The sequence below is a fragment of the Carcharhinus amblyrhynchos genome, chromosome 1, assembly GCF_965287045.1.
Source record: "Carcharhinus amblyrhynchos chromosome 1, sCarAmb.v2.hapA, whole genome shotgun sequence".
In the NCBI taxonomy this organism is placed as follows: Eukaryota; Metazoa; Chordata; class Chondrichthyes; order Carcharhiniformes; family Carcharhinidae; genus Carcharhinus; species Carcharhinus amblyrhynchos.
Genome location: NC_137324.1, coordinates 73882124 through 73901971, shown reverse-complemented (window position 1 = coordinate 73901971; position 19848 = coordinate 73882124). Strand labels below are relative to the sequence as shown.

The 19848-nt window shown below is 42.3% G+C and overlaps 1 protein-coding gene across 6 annotated transcripts in view; it reads left to right on the top strand.

Annotated features, from left to right (window-relative positions):
* LOC145341960 (calcium uptake protein 3, mitochondrial-like) overlaps nt 1–19848 on the top strand; it is a 177398-nt gene that overhangs the window by 23418 nt on the left and 134132 nt on the right. For all 6 annotated transcript variants that reach the window (XM_080187109.1, XM_080187083.1, XM_080187100.1 and 3 more), the window contains exon 2: nt 14429–14582. In XM_080187109.1, the coding sequence (XP_080043235.1) occupies nt 14429–14582 (154 nt within the window). The remainder of the gene's footprint in view (nt 1–14428; nt 14583–19848) is intronic.

Sequence of the window (19848 nt, the reverse complement as noted above, 5' to 3'; positions counted from 1 at the left end):
GGAGGAACTTCTTCACTCAAAGGGTGGTGAATCTCTGGAATTCTCTGCCCGTTGAAGTGGTGGAGGCTGCCTCGCCCACTACTCTTAGCTACTCTAAACGCATCCGCTTCTAATTTAACACTTTCCTTTACCTCCTTCGTTATCCACGGCTGATTATCTCTCCTCCTACGATCCTTTTTAACCATCAGAATAAATTTCTGCTGAGCACCAAGAAAGATCTCCTTAAAGATCCTCCACTGTTCCTCAGCAGACCTACCTTCCAACGCCCTCCCCCAATCAACATTCGCCAATTCCTCTCCCATCCTACTGTACTCTGCTCTGTTCAAACAAAGGACACATGTCCGGGAACCCACTTTCTTCTCCTCCTCCATCTGCGTCAGAAACTCCACTATACAATGATCACTCTTCCCAAGAGGATCTTTCACCACAAGGTCCCTAATTCTACCCGCCTCATTACATAACACCGAATCCAAGATAGCTCGCTCCCTCGTTGGCTCCAACACACACTGTTCAAGGAAACTATCCCGGCAGCATTCCAAGAACTCTTCCTCAGGCCCACCGCGTCCAACACGGGTCGACCAATCAATATGTAGATTGAAATCCCCCATAATTATCGCCATTCCATTCCTGCACGCCGCATTTATTTGCGCGTTAACAGCCCGCCCCACCTCCAGATCATTATTTGGGGGCCTATAAACGACACCCACCAGCGTCTTCCTCCCTTTGCTGTTCCTAATCTCCACCCACAACGATTCCACTTTCTGCTCTTTAGTTCCTATATCATCCTTTACTACCACCCTGATGCTATTCTTAATCAGCAGAGCTATGCCCCCCACTTTTTCCTCCTGCCTATCCTTCCTAAACACTTGATACCCCTGGACATTCAGCTCCCAGTCCCTGTCACCTTGCAGCCACGTCTCTGTAATGGCCACCAGATCATATCCATTTGTGCTGATCTGCGCCACCAGCTCATCCACTTTATTCCAAATGCTTCGTGCATTCAGATAAAGTGCCTTCATCCCAGCCTTCACCTGTACCCTATTTGCCAGAACGCCACCAACCATGCTCACGCCCCCTACTCCCTTTATTATTGGGACATCCTTGGCCTCTTCCCTTACCTGTACCCTCTCCTTTACTTTAGACCCTGTAATGTCACCTACCCACACACACACACACACACACACACACACACACACACACACACACACACACACACACACACACACACACACACCCAAATTAGTTTAAAGCCCTATCTACACGATTCGCCAGGACTCTGGTCCCAGCACAGTTCAGACCAACCCTATCCCACCTGAACAGGTCCCACCTACCCCAATACTGGTGCCAATGCCCCATAAATTCAAACCCATCAAATTCATCGATAGATGACTATCGATGTCTTGTTGGAGTTGTACAAGACATTGGTAAGGCCACAGTTGGAATACTGTGTACAATTCTGGTCACCCTATTATAGAAAGGATATTATTAAACTTGAAAGAGTGCAGAAAAGTTTATTAGAATGCTACCAGGATTTGATGGTTTGAGTTATAAGGGACGGGTGAATAGACTGAGAATTTTTTCTCTGGAGTCTAAGAGTCTTAGGGGTGATCTTATAGAGGCCTATAAAATAATGAGGGGCATATAGCAGCTAGATTATCTTTTCCCAAAGCTAGGGAAGTCTAAAACTAGAGGACATAGGTTTAAAGTGAGAGGGGAGAGGTATAAAAGGGTCTAAAGGGGCAATTTTTTCACAGAGAGGATGGTGAGTGTCTGGAACATGCTAAGTACAAGGTAGTAATAGAGGCGGTACAATTTTGTCTTTTAAAAAGCATTTAGATAGTTACATGAGTAAGATGACTATCGAGGGATATGGGCCAAACATGGCCAACTGGGACTAGCTTAGTTGTTTTAAAAAAAAATGTGGCATGGACAAGTTGGGCCAAAAGACCTGTTTCCATGCTGTAAACCTCTATGACTCTATCGATAAAGGGTTATCATAGTGGCTTTAATCACAGACCTGTCATCTCATTTTTTATATTCATAGCCAATTCTGTGACTGAAGATTTCTTGCTAAATTAACAGTGTGCATTTGAACAGCCATAACCACCTTTGAGGGATATTGAATTACTTTCAAATTTCATTCTGTCAGAGAGCAAGCACTGTGAAGGTTGAAGTATTTAAGTATTGCTTTAAGCAGGTAAAGAGTGCTCTGGAGGTATAAGAAGAGCTGTACGGTGTGTTACCTAGTCAACGCTAACTCCATGATTAAGCACCTGTGCTGTTGCCCTGACACAATCTTGATGCTTTTCTCCGCTTGTGCATTTTAGCTCCTTTCTCCCAAATCTACCATAGCAATGGGGAGCACAGCGGGAAGAGGATGGTGATGATGAGACCCAAACAAGCCAACTGTCAAAACTGCTTAATTCTGCATTCTGTCTTGGGTTGCAGCATGTCTCTGACTATTCCCTTTACAGCACTTCATCAGTAGGAGACATTATTAAGCTGATATGACATGAGAGCCACCATAATCCCATGGTTCTGCTGTAATGTATGAGCCAACCACTATCTGAAGTTCCTACACTCAAGCTAGAATAGGCACAGGGGGAGAATGGCATTCAAAAAGAGTAGGTTGATTGTGTGTATGCCAAAAGAGGCCAGTTAATACAGAGCTAGCTTCCCCAAACAGCAATGTGATAATGACCAGATAATCCATTTTTCTGATGTTGGTTGAGGGATAAATATTGGTCAGGACCCCACTACAATCTCCCTTGCTCTTCTTTGAAACAGTCAGAGTCAGAAAATCGATTGTGGCACAGAAGAGGCCATTTGGCCCACCAAGTCCATGCCAACTCTCTTTGGAACATTATAGTTAGTTCCACTCCCTTATTTGACCCTGAGGCCCTTTAATTTCCTTTAAATGTCCATCCAATTTCCTTTTAAAATCATTGTTTTTATTTCCATCATTCTCATGGGCTGCATGTTGCAGGCCTTTGCCACTTGCTGTGTAAAGAAAAATGTTCTTCCTCACATGCATCCTACATCTCTTCCTCAAAACCTTAAGTCTTTGTCTCCTAGTTCTTATCCTATCAGGTATTCAATTTTACCTTATCAACAATGTAGAAATATGTCATAATCTTGTATGCTTTTATCAAACCTCCCCTCAATCTCCTTTGCTCAAAGAACAACCCCAGCCCCTCTAATCTAACCTTGCAGCTAAAATCCCTCATCTCTGGAAGTATTCTGGTAAATCTTTTCTGCACCCTCACAAGGATTCTTATCTCCTTTCCAGGGTATGATGACCACAACTGGATGCAGTACTCCAGCTATGGCCTAACCATTGCTTTATAAAGATTTAGCATAACTTGTGCTCAATGCATCTATTTATGAAACCATAATCCCTCCCAAATGCTTTGCTAATTTCTCTCTCAATATATCCTGCCACCTTCAAAAGATTGATGTATGTGCACCCCCAGATCATTCCTGCACACTCTTTAGAACTGTGCCATTAAGTCTAGATCGCCTTTCCTTATCTCTTCTGCCAAATTGCATCACTTTACACTTCTCTACATTAAATTCCGTCTGCCCATTCTGCTAGCCTATATCATGTTGCAGGTGATTTGCATCATCCTCACTGTTTACCACTCTTCCAAGTTTGGTGTCATTGACAGGTATGGGATTTATCATTTCATCTGAAAGGCAGCATCTCCAACAGTGCAGCACTCAAAACTGCAATAGCATGTCTGCTGAATTGTTTCTTGTGCTCAAGCCCTGTAGTGGGGCTTGAACCCATAACCTCCTGACTCAGGTAAAAGATTGTGCTTGATGCATCTTTTGAAGTTTTATAAAGTAGTAACTCCTGGGATAGATAAGAAGGAGCCTATGGATATGGTATATTTGAACTTTCAGAAAGCTTTTGTAAGATAGCATATGGTTTTATTACACAAATTTAGAGATTATGGGATTGGTAGAAATATATTAATTTGGGATTGAGAGTTGGTCAACAAATAGAAAGCAGAGAGTAGGAATAATTTGGGCATGCTGTAGCCAGTAAAGTACTGCAAATATCAATGTTTGAACCTGTTATTTACAATTTATATTTGTGATTTAGATGGGAGAGCTGAGTGTAATGTATCTAAGTTAGATGTAAGCTGTGAGGAGGATACAAAGAGGACACAGAAAGTTTATAGATTCGTTGAATGAGTGGGCAAAAATATAGCAGATGTAGAATCATAAGATGAATACTGCTGAAAAATGAGACATTTTGCTAAAGGTTTTTGTCTTGCACTTTTCAGGACAAATGCAGGAATACCAAATTCCAAACAATTTATACTATAGGAAACAAGAGTGCTGATTGTTTGGCAAGGTGACTGACAGAGACATTGTCATAGGGAATGGTCAGGACACAGAATGAGGCAATTTGCCCAATGCTGGCTCTCCGCAAGAGCCACTCAATCCCTTGCCTTATTCCTGTAACCCATTAAATCTTTTCCCTTTAAATAATTATCCAATACCCTTTTGAAAGCAACAACTGAATTTGCTTCACATTCTTAGGCAGTGCATTCCAGATGCTAATCACTGTGTTAAAATTTTCCTCCTGTCATTTTTGGTTCTTTTGTCATTCAACTTAAATCAGTAGTCACCATTGTTGTGATGGCCTTTCTGTGTACTTTTGGTTGTGACTGAGCAGAAATTCCTCAGACTTTAATGTGGCTGACAGTTTTTCTGGAAGTTCAGAGTTATGATGCACCAGACTGTAAGTGATCAATTTTATGTGTTTTGCACTGGAAGTTTTGGTAATGGGAAATTTAAATAAGAACATAAGAAATAGGAGCAGGAGTAGGCTATCTAGCCCTTCGAGCCTGCCCCGCCATTCAATAAGATCATGGCTGATCTGTCGTGGTTCAGTTCCACTTTCCCGCCCTCTCCCCATAACCCTTAATCCCCTAAACAAATTATCAATGCGATGGCTGGGAATCGAACCCAGGTCAACTGCTTGGAAGATAGCTATGCTCACCACTATACCACCATTGCGCAACTGTCAGAATAGTACTTTCTACAGGGGATCTGGTACATGTGCCAACAGGGCAACAACAGTGTGTCTCCTGAACCAATCAAATCAAAGAATCTTTGCTGAAACATGCAGACCAGGCCTTTACCAATTCGCCCAACCCATTGATAGACAGAGCAAGCCGTTAAAATCACGCGAGAGCTGAGAAATTGAGGTCAAGCCCAATTTCTTGGCTCTCGCAATTTTACAAAAGCCGGTTTTCTGGTATGGTCAGCCTCTCACTAGAAATGGGCAAGAGGCTGAATAATTTATTCAAGTTTATTTATATGCTGATATACATGTGTTTAGTGAGCCCAGTGGTGAATTGTCCGGGCACGCTTTTCTTTGTGGCTCACCCAGAGAGGAATTGCAAGAGGGAGGTGCCGAGGGCCAGGATACGGAGTTTGGACATGAGTTTTGTGGGAATAATAGTGTTGATGGCTGAGCTATTGTCAATAAATAGGAGTCTGACATAGGTGTCCTTGTTTTGGCACATTTGATGGATCTCCTTGGATTGTATCTGTCTGTCTTGTGTAGGCCAGTGTCGTCTGACTTGAACGCCTCAGACCTGGACTTCAGCAAGCATTGGATAGCCCTGTTCATCCTGCTTTCCGGTTGGGGAACACACAGATTTGCTTGTTTGGTACACAGTCTTCCACACACGTACTAATGAAGTCAGTTACTGTAGTGGTGTACTCGTTCAGGCAGATCGCAGAATTTTTAAATACTGACCAGGCCACTGACTCCAAAAAGCCCTGTAGGAGATCATCTGATTCCTCAGACCAACATTGCAAGACTTTCTTTGGATTCTCCTGCTTCAGTTTTTGCTTCTAAGCTGGGAGCAGGAGCATAGCCTTGTGGTCTGATTTGCCGAAGTGTGGGCAGGTAATAGATTGTTAGGTATGTTTGATATTTGTGTAGCAGTGGTCTAGGATGATTGGGCCTCTAGTGGAACAGGAGATGTGTTGGCAGTAACTTGATAATACGCTGTTGAATTTGGCCTGATTGAAGTCCTTGGTCACAATGAACAAAGCCTCGGGATGTTTCGTCTCAAGGCCATTCATAGTGGTATATATTTCGTCCAGCGCGATCTTCACGTCTGCATGGGGTGGGATGTAAATTGCCATCAGGATAACAGAGGTGAACTCCTGTGCAAGATAGTAGGGGCAGCATTTTAGCATCAGGTATTTTATGTCCATGGAGCAAAACGTTGCCAATGTTGCTACGTCTAGGCACCTGATGCTGTTAATTAGGAAGCAGACCCCACTTCCCCTAGCTTTGCCTGAGGCTGTTGTACAGTCCATTCGATGGATTGAGAAGTCCTCTGATTGTCGGGTACTGAAGCAGGAGTGAGCCACATCTCTATGAAACAGTACACAGCAGTCCCTCAGTTTGTTTTGAATTGTGAGTCTGGCTCCGAGTTCATCTAGCTTGTTTTCCAGAGGTTGGACATTTTCAAGGAGTCAGCAGGGGAGGGGGGCCTTGGGACTGCATTGTTTCACTCTCAGCAGTAGGCCTGCATGTTTTGCATGCTTCTGCAGTGTCTGCTTCTTTTTGAGCCTGGGAGACAGTGAGAGTGGTTTGCCCAAGATGGTGCCGGAGAGAGGCGACTTCTGTGCCTAGCATACCTTCTAATTCTATCTTTCACACTCATTCTATGCTTCTAAAAGTTCACTTTAACTCTTTTAAACTCTCTAACAATACTTTAAAGTTTATTTTCAGTGCCAGAGGAGTTGTTTGTTAGTAATTATGACTTATGTCATTAAAAAGTCCCTTACACTGGAATGGAATATCCCAACTTTGTCTAGTGCGTTTATTGGGTATCTATCAATAAAACTGTATTTTCTAAGTTATGGCCGTGCAGCAATCGGGAATTTGTTGCACAGCGGTCTAATAGACTGCACAAAAACAATGGCTGCTTTGCTTTAAGGTGTTTGGCTGCGCAGCAGTCTACTGATGGATTGTGCACAGTGACTGGACATTTGAAAGAACATTGATTTCAAAGTGATAGTACCAGATTCAGTAAGAAGTCTCACTCACCTGATGAAAGAGCAGCGCTCTGAAATCTAGTAATACAAAATAAACCTGTTGGACTTTAACCTGGTGTTGTGAGACTGCTTACTGTGCCCACCCCAATCCAATGCTGGCATCTCCATATTGAGTACCAGATTCAACATAATTGGTTGTCCACTGAAAAGAACTGAGACTTTGGAGTAATGTAATCATAGCTAGGATTCCAGTATAGATTTTGTTGATCCAAGTCTAACTCAAACTGTAGCAAACAAGATTCCTATTCCCACTGTTTTGCTAAATAATTTGCATCAATAGGTGCAGATTTTAAAAGTAGTTTGGATTTCATTTATCACAGAAGTACAATTCTGTGCCGTTTTCTATTTATGCTTTGCCATGTATGCAGATGTATACGAGATATTATCAACCTTTGTTGATATACATTTCATAAACTCTTCATATGAAAATAATTTTTGTCACATTTGCTGCGAAGGAATGAAGGAAAAAAATCATACTAAATTTTTTTGTTAATGCAGATCAGTTCCATTTGTTTGTGTGCTAGTGCTAAGGCAGAATGATGTATCTGTTGAGTAGTTCAGTATTTGCTTATAGAGGCATTTTTTCCCCCCACTTACCATTAGTTGCTTGTGTTATCATTTGGTGAATTTGTTGCTGGTGAGCTGAAAGGCTAATGTGTTGTATTAGCTAGATAAATGATTAAATTGATCTCAGTTTACATCCTTGTTGGCGTTTGATTTCCTTGCACCTTTGTGAATTCTTTATCTGAAAGTCAATCATGTCATTATGGAAAAGCCAAATGTGAAACATCTGAGGGTAAAAATGTAGTAGTGTTGGCTTAAGGTAATATGAGACAATGTATTGGCAGTGAACCTTGCTTTTTAGTTAGTATGTAAAATAATGGAGTGCAAGCTGCTTATAAGGAACATTTTGTTTTGTTTAAAAGCTATTGAAAATTTAGAAAATGAAAATGGGGACTAGTGCAAGGAAACTTTAAAATGTTAAAAGTATTAACTCAGTTACAAAATGATATTGCTATGGTTTGGATTATTATACAGCAGCAGTGAGGGAGCAAGGATTGCTGGGTAGAAGTCAGGAAACTTGGAACAACAGGCTTCTCTCCGGCCTGGCTGAGTTTAACAACAGTACCTGATTAGCATTCCCTGTAGCCAGGCAAATTGAGGGATGGTGGTAATGGGTAGGGTAGTGTTGGATGGTAGATAAAGTGTTATGGAGGCATAGGGAAGTCAGGCTGGGGATGGGAGCAGTTGGGAGAGACCAGAGTCTGGGATGGAGAGGGAGGGGGAGGTGTCTGACAAAGACTATATAGGTGAGATAGGCAGGAGGTAGAGAGAGATTGGAGGCTGAGATATGGGTCAGTAGAGAGAGTTCCAAAGAAATCTTTGTCTTTTCATTGGACACAGGTGAGGTCCCAGAGGATTGGAGGATAGCAGGTAGGACTGGAGGGTCTTAATGACATTACTGTTACTAGAGAGGTGGTGCTCGACAGACTGGAGGGGCTGATTGTGGACAAGTCCCCAGGACCGGATGGAATGCATCCGAGGGTTCTGAAAGAAATGGCGGAGGTTATAGTGGATGCCTTGGTGGTTATTTTCCAGACGTCGCTGGATTCCGGGGAAGTGCCGGAAGATTGGAAAACGGCTAATGTTACGCCGTTGTTTAAGAAGGGTGCCAGGCAAAAGGCGGGGAATTATAGGCCTGTTAGTTTAACGTCTGTGGTAGGTAAAATGTTAGAATCCGTCATTAAGGAGGAAATTGCAAGGCATCTTGAAGGGAATTGCTTGATAGGGCAGATGCAACACGGTTTCATTAAAGGGAAGTCGTGTCTGACAAATTTACTGGAGTTCTATGAGGATGTGTCTAGGGCAGTGGATAGAGGAGAGCCGGTGGATGTGGTCTTTCTGGATTTTCAGAAGGCGTTTGACAAGGTACCTCACAAGAGGTTATTGCAGAAGGTCAGGGGACATGGAGTTGGGGGTAGGGTGTTAGCGTGGATAGAGGATTGGTTGTCAAATAGGAGGCAGAGAGTGGGGGTCAACGGGTGCTATTCGGATTGGCGATTGGTGACTAGTGGGGTGCCCCAGGGGTCGGTGCTGGGACCTCAGCTATTTACCATTTATATAGATGATCTGGAGGAGGGAACCGAGTGTAGGGTGTCGAAATTTGCTGATGACACCAAGATTGGGGGAAAGGCAAATTGTGCGGAGGGTGTGGAGAGTCTGCAGAAGGATCTAGATAGGCTGGGCGAATGGGCCAGGAAATGGCAAATGGAATTTAATGTTGGCAAGTGTGAGGTGGTCCACTTTGGTAGGAAGAATGGTAGGAAGGACTATTACGTACGTGGCGAAAAACTGCAGCAGGCGACGGTGCAGAGGGACCTCGGGGTCCTTGTGCATGAGTCGCAAAAACCCAGCTTGCACGTGCAGCAGGTGGTCAGGAAGGCAAATGGGATGCTGGCCTTCATAGCGAGGGGGATTGAATATAAAAGTAGGGAGGTCTTGCTGCAGCTGTATAGGGCATTGGTGAGGCCGCAGCTGGAGTACTGTGTGCAGTTTTGGGCGCTGCACCTGCGCAAGGATATTTTGGCCTTGGAGGGAGTGCAGAGGAGGTTTACTAGGCTGATACCGGAGTTGAGGGGGTTGAGCTATAAGGAGAGGCTGAATAAACTAGGCTTGTACTCGTTAGAGTTTAGAAGAATGAGGGGAGATCTCATTGAGACGTATAAGATGATGAATGGGATGGATAGGATAGAGGTGGAGAGACTCTTCCCGCTCAAAAAAGACAGTAGGACTAGGGGGCACAGCCTCAAGATAAAGGGGAGGCGGTTTAGAACGGAGTTGAGGGGGAACTTCTTCACTCAAAGGGTGGTGAATCTCTGGAATTCTCTGCCCGTTGAAGTGGTGGAGGCTGCCTCGCTAAATATTTTTAAGAAGCGGGTTGATGGGTTCTTGATAAGAGAGGGGATTAAGGGTTATGGGGAGAGGGCGGGAAAGTGGAACTGAGCCACGACAGATCAGCCATGATCTTATTGAATGGCGGGGCAGGCTCGAAGGGCTAGATGGCCTACTCCTGCTCCTATTTCTTATGTTCTTATGTTCTTATAACCCAGGCAATTATAGGCCGATGAGCTTGACATCCATGGCAGGGAAATTGTTGGAGAGGATTCTTAGAGATAGGATGTATGCACATTTAGAATGGAATAATCTCATTAGCGATAGGCAGCATGGTTTTGTAAGAGGGAAGTCATGCCTCACAAATTTGGTGGAGTTTTTTGAGGAGGTGACAAAAGCAGTTGACAAGGGAAGAGCCGTGTATGTCATCTATATGGATTTTAGTAAAGCATTCGACAAAGTCCCTTAGGTTGGTTGGTACAAAAGGTTAAATCTCATGGGATAAAAGGGGAGGTGGCTAGATGGGTGGAGAACTGGCTTGGCCACAGAAGACAGAGGGTAGCAATGGAAGGGTCTTTTTCCAGCTGGAGGTCTGTGACTAGTGGTGTTCCACAGGGCTCTGTACTGGGACCTCTGCTGTTTGTGATCTTTATAAATGATTTGGAAGAAGGTGCAACTGGTGTGATCAGTAAGTATGCAGATGACACAAAGATGGCTGGACTTGTGGATAGCGATGAACATTGTCAGAGAATACAGCAGGATATAGATAGGCTGGAAAATTGGGCAGAGAAATGGCAGATGGAGTTTAATCTAGATAAATGCGAAGTGATGCACTTTGGTAGAACTAATGTAGGGGGAAGCTATACAATAAATGGCAGAACCATCAAGAGTATAGACACAGAGGGATCTGGGTGTGCAAGTCCACAGATCCTTGAAGGTGGCATCACAGGTGGAGAAGGTGGTGAAGAAGGCATTTGGCATGCTTGCCTTTATAGGATGGGGCATAGAGTATAAAAATTGGCATCTGATGTTATAGCTGTATAGGACATTGGTTAGGCCACATTTGGAGTACTGCGTCCAGTTCTGGTTGCCAGAAGGACGTATAGGCTTTGGGGAGAGTACAGTAAAGGTTTACCAGGATGTTGCCTGGTATGGAGGGTCTTAGCTATGAGGAGAGATTGGGTAAACTGGGGTTGTTCTCCCTGGAAAATTGGAGAATGAGGGGAGACCTAATAGAAGTGTATAAAATTATGAAGGGCATAGATAGGGTGAACAGGTCAGAGGTGACGATCATGAAGGGTCATAGGTTCAAGGTGAAGGGGGTGAGGTTTAATTTAGACATCAGAGTTACGTATTTTACATAGAGGGTGGTGGGGGCCTGGAATGCGCTGCCAAGCAGGGTGGTGGTGGAGGACATGCTGGGATCGTTTAAGACTTATCTGGATAGCCACATGAACAGACTGGGAATGGAGGGATTCAAACAAATGGCCTAGTTGGACCAATGAGCGGCACAGGCTTGGAGGGCCGATGGGCCTGCTTCCTGTGCTGTATTGTTCTTCTTTGTTCTTCTTCTTCCGTCTTCATCAATCTGAGCCTGGGGTGGGAGATCAAAGTTGGAATTCTTCCACAGTCATTTAATATGCTGAGGAAATAAATAATACTGGGTCAGATTGTTAAGATTATTCCTTCTTGACTTAAGAAATCTTCGAAAACTCTAGGATTTCAATGAAAGCATAATAATCCACCATTTGTTCTCTCTTGCAGACATAATTTAACTGAAACCACTGAATTGTTATAAAGCAATCAATGTTACTAGATAAATTACCTGATGAAGTAGAAGTAAATGACTATTAAATTAATAAGTTAGACACTGCAGGTTTGACAACAGTGCAAGTTCAGAAATAAAAACAAAATGTTGGAAATACTCGCCAAGTTGGATAGCATCTGTGGGAAGAGAAACAGATTTAACACATCAGGCCTACAACTTTTCAATGGCTATATCATGGGTTGTAGACATGAACCTTTAATTCTGTTTCTCTTGCTATGGGCACTTCCATATGCTGAGTATTTCGAGCATTTTGCTGTTTTTATCTCAAATTACGTTTGAGGTTACATTTGTAGAAGCTTCATCTTGGAGCAAAGAACGAAAGGGTTGATAGAATGGTATTGGTGGAGGGTAGAAGTGATTTATAAAAAGTAAGATGGTAAAAGGCAAAAGGAGCTGTTAACTGGACGATAATGAAACAAAAAATTCCAAAGGAGGTGTAAAAACAGACTATCACTAATGCTTGCTGTCCTTGAAAATGGGGATGTTGCTTAGGAACTCAGTAGCGAGGCCCAGAAGTTCTAAAGTGCCTAAGTGATAGATGTGATGCTGTTCCTCAAATCTATCTGGAGTAATTTTCATAATAGATTGTTAGCTCGTTTAAAAAGTTAATTTAATGCAGGTTTCACTATATTGTAGCTTTTGAATAAATTACATAGAACTAATTAGGCAAAATTTTAATAGGCAAAGTTGGTTGGCATGTTCTGGTGAGGGCAGATGTTCCAAATCCTGTTGTACTTGGAGATGGACATTTGACTTCAATAAAATGCTGACTGACTTCAAAAGCTTTTGAAACAGACTTGAGCTAGTTTTTAATTAGGCAGCTCAGAACTGATCTGTTTTGTGCAGCTGTTACCATCTGTAATATTACTGCAGAATCCACCTTTTCTCTGCTTCTTTTCCTCAAAGAGCATATTTATGTGGTAATGAATCAGTTTGAAGTGGCAAACCTTTGTTTTGTAACTGTCAAATTTATATCGCCTTTCTATAGTTCAGTACTTTTTCTTATCCTAGGTATGTTTCTGCTGTTTAAATGTCCACTTGAATGCAGTATTCAAAAGAATTGTGACTTTGCAACATGCTGCCTGACTGCTGTTGGCCTGAAATCTTGTGTATTTCACAATGCTGTATTGGGTGTTAAAGTATCGATTGTGACTCAGTGTCTCTGAGTTGGAAGGTTGTGGGTTCAAGTCCCACTCCAGAGATTTGAGTACTAAAATATAGGATTAGGTACGGAAGAAGCACCCCATAGTTGCAGGAGCTATCTTTCAGGTGAGATGTTAAACTGAAGCCTTGTCTGCCCTGTTTGGATGGCTGTAAAAGAAGCCATAGGAGAGGATGCTTTCTGTTGGATTTCCTATACTAACACAGGAGTTTCAAGTTTTCTTCAACATTGAAATTGTGAAAAGTGTTTAACATCCTTTAAATTGGATTAGAGTGCTATGTGACAAGTGAATCCTTCATTTCAGCACACTGTATCTGCCACAAAAGCCATTTGAAATGGTAGGACATCAAAGAATATTGTGAAAAATTAAAGCTCCTTGTGTAGGGGGTAACATATTGACATGGATTGAAGAGTGGCTAGCTAACAGGAAACAGTTGGCATATGACAGGTGGTATGCCACAGGGATCAGTGTTGACGTCTCAACTCTTTACAATCTATGTAAATGACCTGGATGAAGAGACTGAAGATATGGGGCGGGATTCTCTGACCACAAGACTGTAAATTCCCTCCCAAGCTCAATGGACCTTTAAATGGTCCGCTAAACTTTCTGTCTCACCGGCTACGATTTCTGTAGCAGGTGTTGGGAGAATTTCAGCCTAGGTTGCTGAATTTACAGAAAACACAAAGATAGATAGAAACTAAATTGTGAAGAGGATAGGTGGAGGTTACAAAGGGACAAGATAGGTCAAGTAAGTGGCCAAAAATCTGGGAAATGGGGTATAACATGGGAAAGTGTGAGGTTACCCATTTTGGCAGGAAGAATAAAGAATAAGTTTGTTATCTAAATGATAAGAGAATGCAGAGCTTTGTGATGCAGATGGATCAGGATGGCCTATTGCATGAATCACAGAGCTAGTATACAGGGACAGCAAGTAATTAGGAAAGCTAATAGAATGTTATCATTTACTGTGAGGGAAATAGATTACCAAGGGAGGGAGGTTATGCTTCAGGGCACTAGTGAGACCACGTCTAGAGTATTTTTTACAATATTGGTTTCCTCATTTAAGGGAAGATGTAAATGTATTAGAAGCAGTTGAAAAAAAGGTTTATTAGACTAATACCAGAAATGAGTAGGTTTTCATATGAGGTTACGTTTGTATTCACTGGAGTTTAGAAGAATAAAAGGTGACTTTAAAATTCTAAGGATATGGCAGGGTGAATATGGATAGGATATTTCTTCTTGTCAGATATTCTCGAACTAGGGGTCACTGTTTAAAAATAAGGAGCCATTCATTTAAGACGGAGAGGAGGAAAAATTGATTCTCTGAGGCTCAAGAGTTTCTAGAAGCCTCTTCCTCAAAAGGTAGTGAAAGCAGTAACAGTAAAAGGATTTGTAAGAAAAAATTATTCAAGAACATTGGAGACCAACAACTGCATTTTATGTCTTACAGAGTGCAGTGGAAGAATCTGATATTGAAGATGTGGAACTGTATGTTTCTTCCCAAGAGCAAAGGTTTAGGTTGTTTACATCAATGGAATATGAAGGTCAGCTTTTTATGACTCCAAGAGACTTCATTGAATCTGTTACTACAGATGAACCAAGAGGTAAGTGCATTGTACTGTCAAAATGATTTTAGATATGACCATTTTAAGCAATAGAAGAGGAGCAGTTACACTGCTGCGTGTTTACAATAGACTGCAAAATAGGTGGAATGAGATAGAAGAGAAAATTTGGAGGCGAATTTCTGGGAAATTAAAAAATAATAGAACAGAAAGAACAGGGGGCTTCAGATAACCTAATATATGCTGGAAGAAAAATAATGAAAAGAGTTAAATAACTCTTAAAATGTTTAGATGAAAACATAAACGGTTTGTTTCTAACCCAGACAGAAAAGAAGCACTGCTTGCTGGATCTAGTTCTGGTTAATAAAGCAGAACAAGTGGAGTGTGTTACATTGGGAGAACATCTGGATAATAATGATCATAATATAAGTAATTTGAAATTGTTTATGGGAGAGGATGAAGTAAAGTTGAAGATGGCAATATCCAATTGGAAGAGAGCCACTTTCAGTGATTTGAGAAGAGATCTGGTAGATTGGAAACAGAGTGGGCAGAAAAACAGTATTCATGCAATGAGACGTCTTCAAGGAGAAGATTATTTGGATATAAACATAGCATAGCCCCGTAAGGAAGAAAGGTGGGGATCCAAAGTAAGAACTCTTGAGATGACAAAGGAAATGGAGGTTAAAAAATATAGAAAAGGCGGTTTGCAATCAAAGATAAAGCAGAATACACCGGAGAAATTGTAAAAGATGCAAGAAGAGTAAAGAGAGATTGCAAGAAAATATAAGCGGTTATATAAAAGGAATACAAAATTAATTTATAAACATAAAAAGTAAAAGAATTTTTGAATGAATAGTGGCATTGATTAGGACGTAAAGGAAAATCTTCTATAGGAGAAAGTGGGCGCAGTTCAGGTACTGAAAATTTTGCATCCCTCTTCACAAAAGAGGACAGAGGTAATGTCGCAGTGGAGATTTTGGCTGGAATCTTGTGCTACCATCCATAGAGAGAATCAAGGTGGGCAGATGTATTAATTGTGTGGGAGATGAAGTGCCAGATTCCTGACAGTGAATGAAAGTAGGGGATGAAGGTTGCAGTGGATTGAAAAGTGGTTCACGCCTCCCCATGGCAAGTGGCAGGAACCTATTTTTAATGTCTGCATGTGTTATGCATACTCATTAAAACACATTTTGGCAAACTAAATTACAATTAACACTGGAGCAAGTGAGGAGCACATACCTTCAAATTCACAACTGTCTGAAGTTGGCGTGCAGCAGGCCAGGTAGTCTTCCTAGTAAATTTGGATTGAGTAGAGCTGCTTCCCTTTCATAACCCTTGGGTCCATTGAGAGTGGGTGGTTGCAGTACAAAGGGATTGGGACCTGGCTAAGGGTGACAGAATCCTGGCTGTGCAGGAGGGATCGGCAAGAGTGAGTTGTGGCGGACTTTTAAGTCTCTGTAGGGGACAGAGGGAGGAAGCTGGATTATACTAGGGAGATTAGTATGTACCAATGGGAGTTCAAGCATTGTTATTGTGAGATATAGGGTTGTAGGGAACTGAGGGCCTGACAGGGAAGGCAAATGGGAAGTTGAGGGTGATAGAGGGAAAGTTGATGATGACAGACGGCAAGCCAAGACTAATGGGGAGCAAATTCAGGGTGCCAATTGACAGATTGATAGTGAAGTTTCTGGAGGTTGGGTTAAGCTCAGGGTGAATGATCACAAGAAACAGGAACAGAATTAAGCCAGATGGCCAGTCAAGCCTACTCCACCATTCAGTACAATTTTGGCTTCAATTCTGCTTTCTTGCCTGCTTCCCATGTTGCGTGATTCCCTGAGAGACCAAAAATATGTCAGTCCCAGCCTGAAATGTATTTAGAGATGAAGCATCCACAACATTCGAGCAGAGAATTCCAAAGATTCACAACACTGAATGAAGTAATTTCTCCTCATCTGAGTCCTTCTCAGCCCATAATCTGGAAACTGTGTCCCCCCGTATTTTAAACCTCCGACCAGGAAAAACAACTTCTGAGGGTCCACCTTATCAGAATCTTTGTATTTTTCAATGAGTTCACCTCTCATTCTTCTAAACACCAATTTACTCAGCCTCTGATCAAAAGAGAACCACTGCATCTCAGGGATCGATTTACTAACCCTTAACTGAACCAGTTCCAATGCAAGTATATCCTTCCTTAAATGTGAAAACCAAAACTGCACACAAGTGTATGGTGTCGAAATTTGCTGATGACACCAAGATTGGTGGAACGGCAAATTGCGCAGAGGGTGTGGAGAGTCTACAGAAGGATCTAGATAGGCTGGGCGAATGGGCCAGGAACTGGCAAATGGAATTTAATGTTGGCAAGTGCGAGGTGGTCCACTTTGGTAGAAATAATGGTAGGAAGGATTATTACTTACGTGGCGAAAAACTGCAGCAGGCGACGGTGCAGAGGGACCTCGGAGTCCTTGTGCATGAGTCGCAAAAACCCAGCTTGCAGGTGCAGCAGGTGGTCAGGAAGGCAAATGGGATGCTGGCCTTCATAGCGAGGGGGATTGAATATAAAAGTAGGGAGGTCTTGCTGCAGCTTTATAGGGCACTGGTGAGGCCGCAGCTGGAGTACTGTGTGCATTTTTGGTCACCACACTTACGCAAGGATATTTTGGCCTTGGAGGGAGTGCAGAGGAGGTTTACTAGGCTGATACCGGAGTTGAGGGGGTTGAGCTATGAGGAGAGGCTGAATAAACTAGGCTTGTACTCGTTAGAGTTTAGAAGAATGAGAGGAGATCTCATTGAGACATATAAGATGATGAATGGGATGGATAGGATAGAGGTGGAGAGACTCTTCCCGCTCAGAAAGGACAGTAGGACTAGGGGGCACAGCCTCAAGATAAAGAGGGGGCGGTTTAGAACGGAGTTGAGGAAGAACTTCTTCACTCAAAGGGTGGTGAATCTCTGGAATTCTCTGCCCGTTGAAGTGGTGGAGGCTACCTCGCTAAATATTTTTAAGACGCAGGTTGATGGGTTTTTGATAAGAGAGGGGATTAAGGGTTATGGGGAGAGGGCGGGAATGTGGAACTGAGCCACGACAGATCAGCCATGATCTTATTGAATGGTGGGGCAGGCTCGAAGGGCTGGATGGCCTACTCCTGCTCCTATTTCTTATGTTCTTATTCCAAATGTGGTCTTGCCAAATCCCTGTACAATTGTAACAGGACTTCTTTATTTCTGTGCTCCAGTCACCTGGAATAAAGGTGAGCATGCCATTTCACAGAATCACAGAATTGTTATGGCACAGAAGGAAACCATTTGATCTATTGGGTCTGCACTGGCTTTCCAAATGAGCATCATGACTTAGTGTCATTCTCCTGCCTTTTCCCCATACCTTGCACATAATTTCTACTCAAGTAATCATCTAATGCCCTCTTGAATGCAGACATTGTATCTGCCTCCACTGTAAGTCTGGGCAGTACATTTCAGACCCAAACCATTCATTGTGTGAAAAAGTTTTTTCTCACGTCACATTTGCTTCTTTTGCAAATCACTTCAAATCTCTACTCTCTCATCCTTGATCCTTTTACAAGCAGGAACAGTTTCTCCCTATCTATTATGTTCAGCCCCTCATGATTTTGAACATCTCTATAAAGTCTCCTCTATGCTGCCGTCTCTGCAAGGTGTACAGTTCCAACCTCTCCAATCTAAACTCATAACTGAAGTTTCTCATCCCTGGAGCCATTCTTGTTAATCTCTTCTGTATTTTCACCAATGCATTCACATCCATCCTGTAGTGTTGTACCCACAATTTTCCAGAGGTCTAACTAGTGTCTTGTGTAAGTTCATCATAACTTCATTGCTCTTGCACTCTATCCCCCTGTTAATAAAGCCTAGAATACCATATGCTTTATTAAATGTTCTCACCATTTATTCTGCCACCTTCAATGATCTATACACATATACACCAAGATCCCTCTGTTCCTGCTCCTTAAGAATTATACCCCTTATTTGTTATTTGCTCTCCATATTCTTCCTACCAAAATGCATCACCTCACACCTCTTTGCATTGAACTTAATCTGCTACCGATCCGCCCACTTCACCAACTTATCTCTGCCTTTTTCACTGTTCTTTTCAATTTACGATGCTTCCAAATTTTGTGTCATCCGCAAACTTGAAATTCTCCATCTGTGGAGAGAGAATAGAGCCAAGCTTCAAGTCTGGATGAGTCTTCATCAGAGCTTTCGTTAGCTCTGATAAAGGGTCATCCAGACTCGAAATGTCAGCTCTATTCTCTCTCTGCAATGTTGTAAGACCTGCTGAGATTTTCCAGTATCTGCAGTATTTTGCTTTTATAATGGTGGACACTCACTAGGTCAGGCAGTATCTGTAGAGAGAAACTGAGTTAATGTTTCAAATCAGTTACCCTTCAGAAACTGCCACTTGTCTCTAGTCTCCAGTGCACTTCACTGAAAAGAAAGAGAGGCTTCCATTTATATAGTGCCTTTCACAGCCATCAGACATCTGAAAGTGCTATACAGCCAATTATGTAGTTTAGATGTTTAGTCACTGTTGTAAAGGAAATGTGGCAGCACAGTAAACTCCCACAAACAGCAATATGATGATCTGTTTTTGATATTTTAATTGAGGGATAAATATTGCTCAGAACACAAGGGATAACTCCTCTGATGATTTTTGAAATAGTGCCATGGGATCTATACATCTACCTGAGAGGATAGAAGGGATGTCTCACAATAAAGACAGCAGCGTTGACAGTGAGCATTTGCTCCCTCAGTATTGCACTGGAATGATAGCCTGTGTTGTGCTCAAGACTCTGGACCGTAACTTAAACCCACAACCTTCTGACTTAGAGGCAAGAGTCCTATTAACTATGTCATGGCTGACAGTGGCACTGAATAAAGTTATTTATCTAATGGATCACCTTCATATTGAATATAGCATTTCAAACGTGCATTTTTGATTCCATCAGGGCTTTACAACACTGTGGGTCTATCTACCCAGTATGGACTGTGGTGGTTCAAGAGGGCAGCTCACCACCATCTTTTTGAGCAATTAGGGATGGATGATAAATACTGGCCTAACCAGTGACGCATGCATTCCGTGAAGGAACAAGTAAAGGATATCATTGATTCTGTTTTAATGGAGGTCTGTGGATAAAAAGCAATATTGTCACCACTTAAAATTTATGCAGAAATGGGAAAGGTTCTATTGTTGGTGTGAAGCTACTATGTTGTACCATTTGAAAGTGAGTTTGGCTCTTCCTTCCACCAACAAAAATCATATCACATCCCTGTAGTTTGT